This window comes from Neophocaena asiaeorientalis, unplaced genomic scaffold (genome assembly GCF_003031525.2).
Source record: "Neophocaena asiaeorientalis asiaeorientalis breed wild unplaced genomic scaffold, Neophocaena_asiaeorientalis_V1.1 scaffold59, whole genome shotgun sequence".
NCBI lineage: Eukaryota > Metazoa > Chordata > Mammalia > Artiodactyla > Phocoenidae > Neophocaena > Neophocaena asiaeorientalis.
Window position 1 is genome coordinate 12,969,464 of NW_020174268.1, and position 16,757 is coordinate 12,986,220.

Sequence of the window (16,757 nt, forward strand, 5' to 3'; positions counted from 1 at the left end):
GTATAAGCCTAAAAGAATTGAAAATAGAGACTCAAATAGATACTTGTTGTCCAATGTTAATAGCAGCATTATTCGCAATATTCAGAAGGTGGAAACAACCCACTGTCCATCAAAAGATTAATGAATAAACCAAATGTGCTACTGTACATAAAATGAAATACTGGTGAACCATAAAAAAGAATTCAGTTCCGATACATGTTACAACATGGAAGAGCCTTGAAAACATTATGTTAAGTGAAACAAACCAGACAAAAAAGGACAAATATTTTTTGACTCCCTTTACATGCTATATAGAGAATAGGCAAAACATAGAGATGAAAAAGTGGATTAGAGGTACCAGAGTCTGGAACGGAGATCAGGAGAATTACTGCCTAAGGGGTGCAGAGTTTTGGTTTGGAATGTTGAAAATTCTGGGAAATAAATAATGATGATGGTTACACAACATTGTGAGTGTAATTAATGCCACTGAATTGTACACTTAAAAGTGACTAAAATGGCACATTTTATGTTATATATGGTTTGCCACAACAAAAATAAATAAATCAAATCATCTTGGGGACTGCGTTCTTCTTTTACTCATGAATTAACTCAGTAAGTAATTAATAAATATCTATACTAAGTGCTGGACACTGCAAGATGTGGAGGACACAGTGAGGAGCAAAACTGAAGACTTCACTGGCAACAGAAACATAAAATGAATTTTGTTATGGTGTAAATCTGTAGCATAATTGAAATGAACAACATTCATAATGTGACCCTGAATGACTCTAAAGCTTTGTCATCCTTAAGTAGCCTTTCTTTTTGGATAGTTTTAAAAAATTCTACAATTCAAAAATATCTCAATTAATGTTAAATAAATATACTGATGAGACTATACAATACTTATTTTCTCCACTGGTTGAATGAAATGCTTCAGATAAGGAGGAAATACTTGGCATGATGCTTACTCTGAAAGAAACTCCAATGTAATGGATAAAGAAAATCATACTTTATCACCCATGAGAACATCCAATTAAAACATGTAAACAGGTACCTATATTTACTATCTAGATACATGCACTTCAAATGCTGAAGGGAAGGATGGAGTGATTAAAATCATATAATAAGCCAGAAAAGCTTCATGAAAGAAAATAGTTTGAAATAATTGGGAAGATATGAAGTAATAGTAATAATTCCGTATTTTGTATTTTGATAGTGGTAGTGGTTACATCAATATAAGGATTGAAAGAGCATTGATCTATATACACACAAATGAATGCAGACAAAGAATAGGGAAAGCTGAATGATGTCTGTACCCTAGTTAAAAGTACTGTACCAATATCAATTTCTTACTCTTGATACTGTATTACATTTACATAAGATGGTGCTATTGGAGAAGGCTGGGGAAAGGGTACATGGGACTCTGTGTACTATTTCTGCAACTTCCTGTGAGTCTATAATTATTTAAACAACAACAACAAAACCACAGGGAAAAAAAAATGATCATGAGGAAATGTGCAAGGGAAGAAAAAGAGGACAAAGAAAAGTACCTATTATAAGATACTATATATAACTTACTATAAAACAAAGTATGTTGAAATATGTAGGATTAAAGAGAAAAAATCCACCAAAAAGCGAGGGAATATACAAGTGGTAGGACAATGAAATATATACCGTCGGTTTCACTATTTTTCAAAGTTGTTGTAATGTGCCTGAAGAATTTCTATAATGTGAATATAGAAAAATAAAAATAGGGGGAAAACAAACAATCAAAATAACTGGGAAGACAGGAAAGGGCTGGATATTGCAGCCAAATGCGGAAAGGGGCTTTAGTCTAGGGAGGTGGTCTGTCAGTATTCAGGGAAATCTGTTTACCTCAGAATATACTACATTCCTTCTCCTGTGCCACAGAAACTATAACACTCTTAAAGATTATCCTGCAGAAATTGGTAATTATCTTGCCAATTTCTTTTTGTCCCAATTTTGGTAGAATTATGAGAATTCAAACATGAGAAAAGGACTGTCGTTTCTCTTATATTTTACTGTTTTCACAGAGATGAACTCAGAACTTTTGTTCATCCATCATTTTCCTTCTCTGTTTATAATTCAGGTTGGATATGAACTAATCATTATACAAGGATGAAAGTGTTGTATCTTGTATGGGTATCATGAACTACTGAACACTATTTACAAGTTAGAAATTTCTTATCAATCTCAATTCTAGGCTATCAACATACTATAATATTTCATATGAGAAAATACTCTCAAGGTATACTGCCTGGAAATGGGTAATTCCCTATATCACAAATAAACCCAGATACATATACTATCTAGCTACTTAATTTCTGATGCACTCCAAATGAGGCTAGTCACTGGTCTGAGCACGTAACAGGTTCATTTCTCGCCAGATCTTTGCTTAGACTGAATCTCCTTCTCTGCTTAGGCCGTGTAGAAGGTCTATTAACTTCAAGGGGTCCATCTTTAGTCCATCTTATTAAAGCCTTCCATGAAAATCTTATTTTTAGTTCACAGGATCAATTTTCTGAACCACATATAGTTAGCACTTGATTATATTCAATTTAAAATATCATGCCACAACTTTTTATTCTTCCTTGATTTCAAATTCAGCTATATAAACAGGAAAGTTTCATGGATAACACTAGACTCTAAGAAATAGAAGAATGTATCAATAAATTTTTAGTAAAGATTACAATGCTAAAATAAAAAGGTAGTCACTAAATAATTAAATGCGACATAATTTCACCATGATAATTAGGATTTCATATTTCGAAAGATGCATGAAAAATGTAGTTCATCTGTAGTTTTCTTAAATTTATAATCTTCCTATTTTAAGCACCAAAAATTCTTTAAATATTGAGTACTTATGAATAAATATTCTTTAGTAGCCCTCTATATTCATCTTATCTATGTCTTTGTACCTCAATCTTAGGTTTAATATAATTAAAAGAAAAGTATGTCTTTATCTTTGCAACATCTGACTAAACTGTATCAAATTGGAGAAAAAATGAAAAATTTAGAAGTTCAAAGGCTAAATCGTTTTAAAAAAGGAAGACTGTTCTTCAGTTGTGGTACTTTTGTAAGTGCTGTGTTTAGAGGTCCTGGGTTAGATGGCCTTGATCACATCAGTGAAGTCACTAGAACCCTTTTTATTTAAGTATATGAAGTATTTAAAAAAAGAATAAAGGCAAACAAAACCACAAAATAATTCATGTTAGTAACTTCATACACAGATCCTAAAGAGACTTGCAAGGCTGACTTCTACTTTATGTTACTTATACATTTTTGGGTTTTTATTGAGAATAAAAATGATACATTAAGCATACACTTGCTTAATCAGTGCTTCAAGTCAGAAAGTACTTAAATACTGAGAGACATTATTTTTTTTACATAAAAGTTTCTCAATTTATAAAACATTTTTTATTGACAGATAAGGCACAGAAAAATGCAAGTGACATCTGCTAAGCTTTACTTATGAAAACGTAAAGAAATCCTACGGGATAACATCACTCAATTTTTCCTGGAGTACCTCTGATGGAGACTTCCTAAAAAAAATCTGGAAATAATTAGAAACTATTATAGTACCTTAAAAAGTTTACTTGAAAACTAAATCTGCTCTTCATCAAAGAACACAATACACTCAGAATAATGTAATGGAAAAATTAGGTGCACATATAGACTAATGAAAAGCACCTCAACCACATCTGATTGTAAAACTTAAAAAAAAAAAAAAAAAGTTGATAGAGGACAATAGCAGACGGTGAGATACTGAAGAACTCCAGAGAAAACTATTCACTGATTAAGCACTGATTTTTCAAAGCACTACATATTAACTATTTTACTCCAGTTCATTTTACTCCCAATTTTTTTTTAATGATACTACTAAGTGTACTTTAAATACAAATTGAAAGGAAAGAAGAATAGTTAATTCTTTATGTCATAAGATCTACAGGAAAAAGAAAAATCTCCATATATGGTAAAAAATGTTTTGTGTATCTGTGGAACAATTAATGCAATATAATGATAATGCTAATAGCATCTTAAAACTTAAAATGTGTTTTCCACAGAGACCTAAAATTCCACTGGGGGGTAGACTGGATGGCACGTCCCTTAGAGTTTAAAAGACTGTCCATATGAACTGAATTATCCTTGACAAGTACCTTCAGACACTTGTAATATGATCTCATGTAAATTTAGACCATATTTTACACACAATCCACTGGCAATAGTAAGTTTATTCAGGAGCTCAGATAAAAAGGAAAGAGAAGCTGATATCCTTAATAATATGTAGTAGTTAACATGAAATTTCCGAAATCAAAAGCATAAAAATAAAAGCATCTAATGAAAGAAAAACTAATGCTGTGAGAAATGTTGCATTTTCCTTTCCATTTTCAGCCCTTAGCTACCTGTTTTATCCAAATAAAATGCTATCCTTTCATGTTCTATCCAAATTTAGGGGGAAAAAAGCATATTCTAAGCAAGTAAATAAACCAGAAAATTTTATTTGCATTGAAAACTTATTTTAACCAATAATTAAATCACAGTGTGGATAATATCTTAGCTGTATTTCCCACTGTGGGAGAAACATATACATGCAGTTCATCAAGATAGTAACTCATTCAGATTTTCAGCTCTTTTATGAGTCCTAGTAACTGCTCATCATAAGAACACTGAGCTATCAATACCCGCAAAGGGCTGACTGTAAAACAGAAGAAAACTCAAAACTCTGCAGCTTTAAAGATTCCTCAGGATTGCCTATGCCTTGGCGCAAAGATAGCTTACAGAACTATGCTAATTCTACAGGGATCCAGCTCCACTGTCAAAAGGATGTGTTAGGTCTACAGAAGAGAACTCGGCACTGGCAGTGCTGCTGAACCAAGCAACCTCCGCAGCATCAGCAACTGTATTATTACTCTGTCAGGAGCCTGCTGCTGCTGTGTGGCCTGGCTAATGGGTTACTGTATAAATCACCATGAAGTTGAGTAGTGGAGAAAAGAGCAGACTATTTTAAGAAACTCTGACAACATGTCCATTTTGTGTGTGTTCTCAAAAACCAAGGTTGTGTACATCCGTTGAACAATGGATGATCTTCAAAAGATGCTTTTATAAGCTAATTGTAAACTAGAATAGTAAACTCCTCCCACCTGAATTGCATCGAAGGAAGATTACTCATTTGTTTCTTTATTTTTTAAAAACATTTTTGTGGAAAGCAAAGTTTCAGTTTAATAGAAAATAAAACAACTGGAGCTTTTTTCAGTAAACAAATACATTTTTAAGTCACTTAAATGAGGTATATTTAATCAATTAACCACTTAAATATTTAAAGCACACTGAATTATTTTAAACATTCAACGTAAAGATCAAATTGAGAGACATGTTTATAATATTGCTTTGCTGAAACACTGAAAGTGCACTGCACAGAGGGCTTAAATTTCTCACTCTTCCTTTCAATCAATATCTGAGGCAAAGTTTCATCTCTAGGGCCCTTAATGGCAGGAATTCCTGGAGCCAGCAAATGAGTAATGTTAAACCTATGATTAGATGATGAGGCCATCAAAGACACTAGACCCTAATGCTACATTCTTCTTTATTTCTCTGAACTGCAGTGAAACCAAGAGCTAAGGAAGAAGAAATTTTACACTATATTTTCCCCATAAAACCATGTTTTTTTAAATGTGCATTGTCAAGAACCTACAAGGTCCAGACAGATCTCACAGAATGTCTCTCGAACTCAGGACTCTGGCATTAGGTAACAATTTTCAAACGCCCTGCAGATGAACTCTTGCCAGGAATGCTGTTTTCTTTAACTTCTTCCTTATTACTATTCTTTCTGGATGAAAAGGGGAAAATGGACCTAATGATGTCCCTATGAATATATTCTTGAAGAAAGTAAACCTGGAGACTGAAAATTACTGGGTAAGTTTTTGGTTCTTTTGTTTCTGCTGGTGCTTTAAAGGATCAATTGAAGCCATATTGTTGTTTATTTGGAAGTTAGTTGTGGTTTTAGCCAGACCTCAGGTCAGTAACTAGAAACAGTATAGATGTATTTTCCTTGCTACTGAGGAAATTAGAGATAATGTAATAACTACTTATTACAAACACACATAAGGTCTTTTTATTCTCATATTACAAAATATTTAATACTTATGTGAAAATCGGGATCACTAGGAGACTTGGGAGAGCTGGCAAGAAGAAAGACCATTAGGTCCCTATTTTAGTTATCAGAAAAATGTTACATATAATTTTCTCATAATTGCTTAAAAAAACAACACCCAACAATTATAATTCTATTTTTAATTCTGATTATTAAAGATAAATAGTATAAGTAGATTTTTAGAATTTACATTTAAATATACAAATTACATGAAAAAAGGGAAAGCAGCAAGGTATCGTATCAAAAGCCCCTCACTAATAAGCTATATTTTATACTTTGGCTACTGCAACAAAAAAACCTCTAGCTTTCATTATCTATAAGAGAGAAAAAGAAACCATGTAATTAACAATGAACATCAAAATTATAAATAATACTGTATCATTTTTAAAGGATGGGGTGTAAAGATGGATATCAAAAGATCTATAACAAATTATATATACATATATTTGCAGAGATTAAAAAATAGGGAACAACAGAAGGCTAGGTAGGTGGGAAATAATAAGACAGCTAAAGGGAGGGAAGGGAAAGGGAGACTAAATCAATATTTGCATGGTAAGATCATCTACATAAAATACATCTCTATATAATTTATTTTCCTTATCTATGAAATGATAGAAATTTTTAAAATATATAAATATATATTCACATACATTCTTTTGTTAGTGACAAAACAATCCTCATGTAGTTTAATGTAATCAAGTGATTGAGATTTCATACCTGAGAACAAAGCAGCATAACAAGCTCAACCACAGATGTGCTGGACTTCATACAAACAAGGCCTACAAGAAAGAAAGGTTAAAACAAAATGAAATTACAATGGTAGAAATCATCATTCTAAGTTAATTCATTATATAGGTTTTAACTTATAAAATCTTTCTTTAAAGTAAAATTCCTAAAATGAAATGAATGGAAACATTCATTAACATATTTTTATAGCATTAATTTCAAAATATTCAGATATTCAAGAAGATATGAAAAATACTAAAGAAATTGACCTCAGGCTTGGGTTATTTATTTGGTCAAGGCATTTCTTATATTTAAACAAGGTGGGATAGCTATCAAAATTGATAAGCTAGTTAGAACTCTTTTTATTCCAATGACATTTGCTATGTTATTTCCTGGAGCACAGAACAGTAATCACTGAAGACCTGCCTAAATTTTCTTCCAAAAAACAAAATTAAAATAATTTACAAACAGGTAATTACCCACAGGTTGTCAATTGTTAAATGAATTTTAAAAGACTGAAAAATGAATTTCACATACAATTAACATATTATGCAATACTTGTAAAATATTCCATTGTTCTGCTTCCAAAGTCTCTGAATAGACATCAGAAGAAAAAAGAATTAAATGTATTAATACATATGTAACAATGGCTACTACTCATTGATCACATATTATGTGCTGGGTATTGTGTTAATGTACAAGAACTCATTTAATTCTCATTTATATTCTGTGATGTGCTATTATTATTACAATTCTACAGGTAAGAAAATATTCTTCTTAAAAAGTTTAAATGTTCATTATTCATCAAGACTTCAATTAAAAAGATGACTGCTGTATAACATCATAAGAAGGCAGATCATGATTATTAGTATTTTTAAAGTGCCAACACATAGAGAAAGATGTAACCAAGGATTCATAACACTCTCTGGTAGGAGGAGAGTATACTCATCATGATGTCTGCTAATTGAAAATATATTTTTTAAAATTTTTAACTAAGTTTTTATTTATTTTTTTTTGTGGTACGCGGGCCTCTCACTGTTGTGGCCTCTCCCGTTGTGGAGCACAGGCTCCGGATGCGCAGGCCCAGCGGCCAGGGCCCCCGGGCCCAGCCGCTCTGCGGCATGTGGGATCTTCCCGGACTGGGGCACGAACCCGTGCCCCCTGCATCGGCAGGTGGACTCTCAACCACTGCGCCAACAGGGAAGCCCTAACTAACTGTTTTTTAAATTAAATTAATAGACTAACTTTTTTTTTCTTTTTATATGAAGACAAATATAATCAGTAAAAGCCCTGTATAGTAAGAAATGCCATGATCTTACATTAGTTGTTGCTAAATGGCAAACTAAAGCGAAACCAGTTATTTTTTCTTCTTTAGGTGATTTCAATAAAGAGTCTCAAATGTCTTCCAGACACTAGCATGTATATTTATTGTAGGTAGTGGATAAATACCCTTTTGTGCCCATTCTGCTAACAACTCTATCCTTAACGTACAGACCTACAGAACAAGTTGTAAAAAGGCACTAGGATTCCATTTTATCAGATCTTTGGGCAGTTAACTAATGAAATAAGAGGCAGATGTGAAAAGCTCATTTAAGAGACAATTGTTGCAACTGATCAGCAATTCTCATGCTCAGGAGCTAGAGAGTCAGAAAGATTAATGGGACATTTATCACCTGTTGGCTACTCAACCACTTGAAATTCTGACAAAGAAAAACTAAATAAAAGGCCAAAGGACTATGTACAGCAAAAGGATCATAAATAAAATCTGTACTCCGTATCAATTTAGATTTTAGACTGTCAAGCTGTATAAAGAATGATTAGACTACAAGGCTATATGATGAATGATTATATAAAGAATTTTTCACCACATATTCTGTGTACTAGAGTTTTGAAATACATAACTTGTACAAATTAGGAAAAACATGCAATTATATTCATTTCTCACAGACTAATTTTAAATGAACTTCTAAAAAACTGCTGTGTAACAAGAATATTCATGCTTCTTCCAAACACATACTATCATTCCATCATAAGAAAAACATAAACAAATGCTCCATCAATGCTTTGTTCAAAGGAAAGGAGAACAAAATGATAGGATAGCAAAACTGCAGTTTGCAAACAGCACTCTAGGTACTTTGAAAAAGGCCATTGTGATTTCAATTCAATAGACCTTTACTAATGTGATGTAATTAGAATGAACAGAATGATAATGGATCCTACTCAAAATAACAATACGAAACAAAACAAAAAAGCAAAACCTAAATTTGACAATGAGAACACAAGCAGAGGCAATTTTGGAAGACTTATCACCTTTCAAAAATTATATAATCATTTTGGTTGACACTATATCTAAGTGTTAACAAAAGTATTACTAAAACAAATAGATTTTTTATTAGAGATATGAGATACTGAAGATATCTAGAGATATTGAGACATTTAATAGAGCTATTGAAAAATACAAGCATTGTCTGATGACACTATCCTTGAACATTCTCTAAATAAAAAAGCACCTATATTTGAAAATTTAAGGTGCAAGTAATAAACGTGGTTTGGTATAACTTTAACCACAAGCTCAAGAAAGTCAAATTTATCTAGTGATACTATACTTGGGCTATATATGCACAAGGCAAATATTTAAAATTGTTATGTCTGAAACAGGTTGAGTTTTTTTTTTTCCTTTTTGCGTCTGGCAAGAAATTCATAATCAAACCAACTCATTTGATATCTCCTCATGAGTAAAGGATAGTGTTAGCACTCAGGAGATTAATAAGACACTATCTACACCTTCCCAAGGGCTCCATCTTTTAATTCCAATCTAAGATTATCTAACATTTACATAGAGCTTTGGCTGCGCTGGGTCTTCGTTGCTGCGCGTGGGCTTTCTCTAGTTGCGGCGAGCGGGGGCTACTCTTCATTGCAGTGCGCGGGCTTCTCATTGTGGTGGCTTCTCTTGTTGCGGAGCATGGGCTCTAGGCACGTGGGCTTTAGTAGTTGCGGCTCGCGGGCTTCAGTAGTTGTGGCATGGGGGCTCGGTAGTTGTGGCTCATGGGCTCTAGAGCGCAGGCTCAGTAGTTGTGGCACACGGGCTTTGTTGCTCTGCGGCATGTGGGATCTTCCCGGACCTAGGCTCGGACCTGTATCCCCTGCACTGGCAGGCAGATTCTTAACCACTGCACCACCAGGGAAGACCTACATAGAGCTTTATCATTTACAAATCACTTATATATGCTGTCTCAATGGATTCTCTTAACAACTCTTTGAACTAGTTATTATCACCTCATGTGAGAGATAAAAAAATGAAGGGATTCAGTGACTAGCCCAAGATGTTTCATACGGTAAGTGGTGGAACTGGGACCTGAATTCAAGTCATTTAACTTGAAAGGCCATTTTGTGTTTGCTGCAGCACTACTTAAATAATTTGACACTAACAGGATGGCAACATGTGACGATGAGAAAGGTCATAATGGTTAATTCCAACTTGGGTGATTTTGACAGTTTTCTTGGAGAAGGTAGCATATGTTGGTCAGACATGGGGACCAAAAGCTTAAGCAGAAAGTACAGAGGGAGCAGGGGATGAAAAAACTCTGAAAAGACCTTTGTAGCTTGGGCGACTGGCTGACTAGAATATAGGGGGGTGTGAAAGTGGGACTGGAGTGCTACAGTAAAATTCAAAGGTAGATAAAGATGGAAAGAAAGAAAATTACACGTTTTTGAAAGTTAAGAGGAAGAATATAGAGTAAGTTATACAATGGGAGGAATGACACTAGGATCAGTTATGGCATCCCTATTCCATGATGACTTTTCTTACCTTGTCAATTAAGAAGTATTCCCTATGGAAGCGATACAAATGTGCCCCTCCAGCAAAAATCTAGTTAGAAGTGTTGGCCAATTAACAGAACACTTTCACCAGGACATGTATATTCACCAGAATAAATATTCTGACTAGAAATACTAGTCCAATACTGTGGACCATACTACCTTACCAGTATAAAGTGAACCCATGGAGTGTAGAGAGTCAACATGTGAGAGAAAGAAGCTTGAATATATAGGAGGTGCTCCAGTGGTGAGGAAATTGTCTAGTACAAGCTTTTGAATATACCATGAACTACACTGAAACGTTGTTCAACGTTGTCTGACTGGCCAAGATACAAGTACATGAGAAGTTGAATTAGGTAGACAAATTTAAGGTGGTCCAGGTCCAGGCAGCAAACACGTACCGGGTACAGATGAGTGAACTGCCACCCAAATAAATCGCTGGCAGTGCTTTTGGGTTTACACTTACTAGGGGTTAAAACGTCAGTTTCTACTTTCAGAACTACCCTCCTCTGCCAATAAAACAAACAAACCACCACCACCGACAAAACCTCACCAAATCCCACTAAACTGTAAATGAACGTTAAGTTAAAAGCTTGACCATTGGGACAAAACTATCTTTCTTTAATAAAAGAAATACTGAAAGGTACTGTGATGCTGTTTTAATACACAGCCGTCAGAAACATTTGATTCAATGTGTGGGTCTGACTTCATGCATCTGTAGAATTCGAAGATCAAATTAAGACCCTTAAAATTAGTGTAGAAAAATTCCCTTTCTAGCAGGATGCCCCTTATGGTGGGAGGTGAAGCGTATGAAGCGTTACGGTTACAAGCGAGGAATCATACTTACAGGTGGGATGCATCTTCTAAGGAACATCACGTTTTCTTTCAGCAAGGGCCCTCTTCCAAAAGAGGAGAGCATACACATCTATGACTAGGGCAGTGCTGAGTATATTCTCAATAAACTTTAATTAAATGAATTAAAAACCATCACTAACTGAGGAAATATATAGTTGATATATATTTATACAACTAAATATAAGTTGATGAAGAAAAAAGATTTTAAGGAAAAATAAAAGTATTTTTTTAAGAACAAGAGCGCAATTCATTCAAAAAGCATTTATTTTTACTTATTTATTTTTTTAACATCTTTATTGGAGTATAATTGCTTTACAGTGGTGTGTTAGTTTCTGCTTTATAACAAAGTGAATCAGTTATACATATACATATGTTCCCATATCTCTTCCCTCTTGCATCTCCCTCCCTCCCACTCTCCCTATCCCACCCCTCTAGGTGGTCACAAAGCACCGAGCTGATCTCCCTGTGCTATGCTGCTGCTTCCCACTAGCTATCCACCCTATGTTTGGTAGTGTATATATATCCATGCCACTCTCTCACTTCGTCACAGCTTACCCTTCCCCCTCCCCATATCCTCAAGTCCATGCTCTAGTAGGTCTGTGTCTTTATTCCCATCCTACCCCTAGGCTCTTCATGACATTTTTTTTAATATGTGTTAGCATACGGTATTTGTTTTTCTCCTTCTGACTTAACTTCACGCTGTATGACAGACTCCAGGTCCATCCACCTCACTACAAATAACTCAATTTCATTTCTTTTTATGGCTGAGTAATAAAAAGCATTTATTGAACTTGTGTCTTATGTGCCAGATACCCCGCCAGGTGCTAAGTTTAAAAAGAAGTGAGGAAAGTGGGAGTTTATATAAACAAATAATCATGACACAGAATCGTAGGAAGGACACAGAGAGTACAGAGTGTTAGACACACAGAAAGGGTAGTGAGCAGCTCTGCTGAGGAGAATTTATAGGGAGTGTGACATCTGAGTTGGATGATGCTAACCCTATCTAGGCAAAAAAAGGAAAAAAGGAAAGTCATCCGAGGTGACAGAGAAACATCAGAGGTATAAAGAAGCATGACATTGCTAGTAAAATGGAATTGGGATGCTATACTGCGGAGTGCAGAGGATGGAAGGAGGTGAAATGAAGATGGAGGAAGAGAGGAAAGAGAGCCATCTATGGCATCCTATTCCTACCGGCAACAGGAAGCCACTGAAGGATTTTAAGCAGGGGCAGACAGAATTCGATCTATTTTGGGAAGATCGCTTTCTGTCACTGGAATAGGAACTGTCTAGTCAAGATGATGAAAACCTGAGCTGAAGGCGGCAGCAATGCAAGCAGAGACAGTTTGAAAGACATTTTGGAGAAGACAATAAAATACTCTGGATAACTGAATATGACATTAAAGGACAGGGTAAAGGAGCAAAGTGTGAATGATAAAACCTTTAAGTGAGAAAGGAAAATAAATGAAGGAGCAGGTTTGCAGAAAGAAAGTGAGTTTCATCCCAGACAAAATTTAGAATATAGGCAAAAAAATTAATTTTGATATTTAAGATTGTTTTTTAGGTATGGATGCTATAACCCTGACAAACCTGATATAAATATCTTGCACAGATAACATGGCATTGGACACAATTGTGGAGTTATTATGAGTCCCACTAGCAAACTACCGGTAGTAATCTTACCAGTACAGTTTTTTTTTTTTTTTTAACATCTTTATTGGAGTATAATTGCTTTACAATGGTGTGTTAGTTTCTGCTTTATAACAAAAAAATATGGAACGCTTCACGAATTTGCATATCATCCTTGCACAGGGGCCATGCTAATCTTCTCTGTATGGTTCCAATTTTAGTATATGTGCTGCCGAAGCAAGCACCAGTACAGTTTTAAGAACTAGTTTTTCTCTTTCTCCTCATAATAAAATATGCTAATTTCCATCAAATAGACATGACTATTCTGATAATTTGAATTTTAAATATCAAGTCTGCCCAGGACAATTTAGTTTTTAAATAACTTTCTAATGATTTTAACTTTTCTAAGTTCCAAAATTAGTTCACATTAATGGCACTGAAATAGTTGAAATAGCTTCATTTTAATAATAAATGTTGAATAACAACTACAGACCTTGAAAGAAGGTTTGCACGCTCACTACCCTTCACTTGCTTTAGTTTCAGTGGTGTGCAGCTGGCAGTGTCTTTGAAATTCTCTGCTCTGTATAGCTTTCACATTGTGTTATGCGGCATTCTGAGATACAGTGTATAACTATAAAGTGTGTGACTTTTGCAATGCTTACACATCTTTACCAACATAATATCAATTTCCTATGTTTTTTACATTTCTTTTACTTTTTTACCTGAAACATGAAATTTATTTTTCTATTTCATCACTGTGATATTCTCCTGAGGTAAAAAATTACTTTCAGTGTTACCATTTAAGTCATCTAAACTTATTAAGGTCAAAAACATAACAATTAGCAAACTGTGGCTTTCTAACTTAAAACTGAAAAACTAAAACCAAACAAAAAAAACAATATTAAATAAACATCCTCTGAAATAACAATAATGGTTTGAATTTTTACTGTTACTGCTACAACTAATATTAATATGTGTCTAGGTAGTATTACTATTTTTTTTATTTTTAACATCTTTATTGGAGTATAATTGCTTTACAATGGTGTGTTAGTTTCTGCTTTATAACAAAGTGAATCAGTTATACATATACATATGTCCCTGTATCTCTTCCCTCTTGCATCTCCCTCCCTCCCACCTTCCCTATCCCACCCCTCTAGGTGGTCAATCTCTGTATGACAGTAGTATTACATACTATTTTGATTGGACATTTTAAGATTTGCCTTTATGTTTCAGAGAGTTTGATTTAAAACTGCACTACAAATGAAAACAACTGTAATGTTATCTTCAAGAAACTAATATAACGTTAAGCTCATTTACTAAAAAAATGCTTTTTTAAATGTAATTAAACCATTACAGCTTATTTTTGTATTTAGATTACAAATTTTAATTGAAAATTTTAAAAAACACCTTCAAAATACTGCAGAAACAGTGAGAGTTCATTCATTCATTGATTTACTTTAGTTCATTTAAAAACTAGGTTATCACAAATTTATGGCAGTCTTACTCTCTTCAGAATAGGAATAAAACTGAAGTCTCTGGATGTATCATATACATTAGGGGTCAGCATACATTTTTGTAAAGACGCAGATAAAATACGTAGGCTTTGGGGATGGGGGCCAGGGGACAATAATAAATTTCTGTCACAACTACTCAACTCTTGCCATTGTAGGGCAAAAGCAGCCAGAGACAACGCATAATCAAATGAGCTTGGCCGTCTTCCAATAAAACTATTTCCTCACTCATAGGTGTGTGTGTGTGTGTGTGTGTGTGTGTGTGTGTGTGAATGTGACAGAGGGAGAGAACACATACATGGGCACACATACTTGTACATACATCCTACAGATTTTTTAAACTGCAGGGGAAATTATTTTAGATGTATGCCTATGATACTTTATAATTCCAAAATACAAAAATCTCTGAAAAAAGCTTTCTCGTAAGATTGTCATAACGTCAATCATCAGCAAAATTTCACCTAAATAATATGATGCTACTTACAAACTTTATTCTACTTAGCATGACTATCCCTATGTATTACTGAAAATATATTAATGTATTTAAGTCCATGAAGATGCTATGAAATACACATATAAGCACCTATTACTTTTGTTAAATCCCGAAATATCTGAATTACGAAACACGTTGAGCTCTAAGTTTTTTTTGTTTTTTTTAAAATATGGGCTGGTTATTATTTTTTTATATAAATTTATTTATTTATTTTATTTTTTGGCTGCATTGGGTCTTCATTGCTGCGCGTGGTCTTTCCTCTAGTTGCGGCAAGCGGGCTCTTCGTTGCAGTGCGCGGGCTTCTTATTGCGGTGGCTTCTCTTGTTGTGGAGCAAGGGCTCTAGGCGCGTGGGCTTCAGTAGTTGAGGCACGTGGGCTCAGTAGTTGTGGCTCGCGGGCTCTAAAGAACAGGCTTAATAGTTGTGGTGCTCGGGCTTAGCTGCTCCGCGGAATGTGGGATCTTCCCGGACCAGGGCTCAACCTCGTGTCGCCTGCATTGGCAGGCGGATTCTTAACCACTGCGCCACCAGGGAAGTCCTAAGCTCTAAGGTTTTGAATATGGATTTTAGGCATTTATTAAAATAAAAGAAATGTGACTTTGCTTTTTAAGAGTCAGAAATTAGTGGTACTCTCTTACATGAAATATTTTGAAAGATTAACAAAGATATTAATACTAATATATTAACTGCAACCTCAAAGTAATTTGATATTGTGACTTTTCCCATGGAAATTCCACATGTTCAAACTAAAAATCTATTTCCATATGAGAACGGTTGGCTAAGTGCTTTTAAATTGTAAATCTAGAATGTTCAGATTGCTCAGAAACAAGATTAACTGTAACTGTAGTTACATAATACCGTCATTTTGACTCATTTATTGAAATAAACTCTAAATTTTTGTTTGCTTGTTTGTTTTTGGCCATTGTGTTGATACAGCCTAGGAATCTTATTGGCTGTGGAGATATTTTCTTTTTTATAGTTTTGCTTCTGCTAAGAATTTTTGCATAGTGGTAGAACTTAAGTTCCTAACCCTCTTTTATAGATTATTCCTCCACAGAATGATAGATTACAATAAAAAACTGAAGTTACAGTGATAGTTCCTGCATAGACATTTGCTCATGCTCTGACTGTGAGTGAGCTGAGCTGAAGAGAATATTCTCCTGGCATTATTATCAACATCTGTAAAATGTGAAACACTGTTGTAAATTTACTCTTTTTTAAATTATTCTTTAGAATCCATGTTTGTGCTAGCCCATCAAAAATGTCATATCAAGGAAAATGTTCTGGCAAATTCTTGGTATTCAATGTCACTTTTTTTTTTGTCTCCATGTGACTTCCACTTCTCTTTGCACATTCCATGGAAATACCATTTTACATTTACACATACTAAACAATAGATTATAATTTCACAATCACTTGGGACTGATTAAGTTTTGGGTTGGCTGTCTCTTGAGGTCTTTTCATTTAAATAATTTATTTTAGGGACTATAAGTAAGCCACCGCTGTGTCACAGAGATGACACTGTCTTTGATCTCAAGGAGTGAAAGCCCGGTTATAAAAATAAGGCACATAAATAAACA

The 16,757-nt window shown here is 34.4% G+C and overlaps 1 protein-coding gene and 1 non-coding gene across 3 annotated transcripts in view; both read right to left on the reverse strand.

The window, feature by feature from the left end:
- NBEA (neurobeachin) overlaps window positions 1-16,757 on the reverse strand; it is a 609,882-nt gene that overhangs the window by 325,367 nt on the left and 267,758 nt on the right. For both annotated transcript variants that reach the window (XM_024755508.1, XM_024755505.1), the window contains one exon: window positions 6,869-6,930. In XM_024755508.1, coding sequence (XP_024611276.1) covers window positions 6,869-6,930 — 62 coding nt within the window. The remainder of the gene's footprint in view (window positions 1-6,868; window positions 6,931-16,757) is intronic.
- On the reverse strand, window positions 13,313-13,419 carry LOC112406719 (U6 spliceosomal RNA). The gene has a single exon (XR_003004618.1). It is a non-coding gene; the product is annotated as a U6 spliceosomal RNA (small nuclear RNA).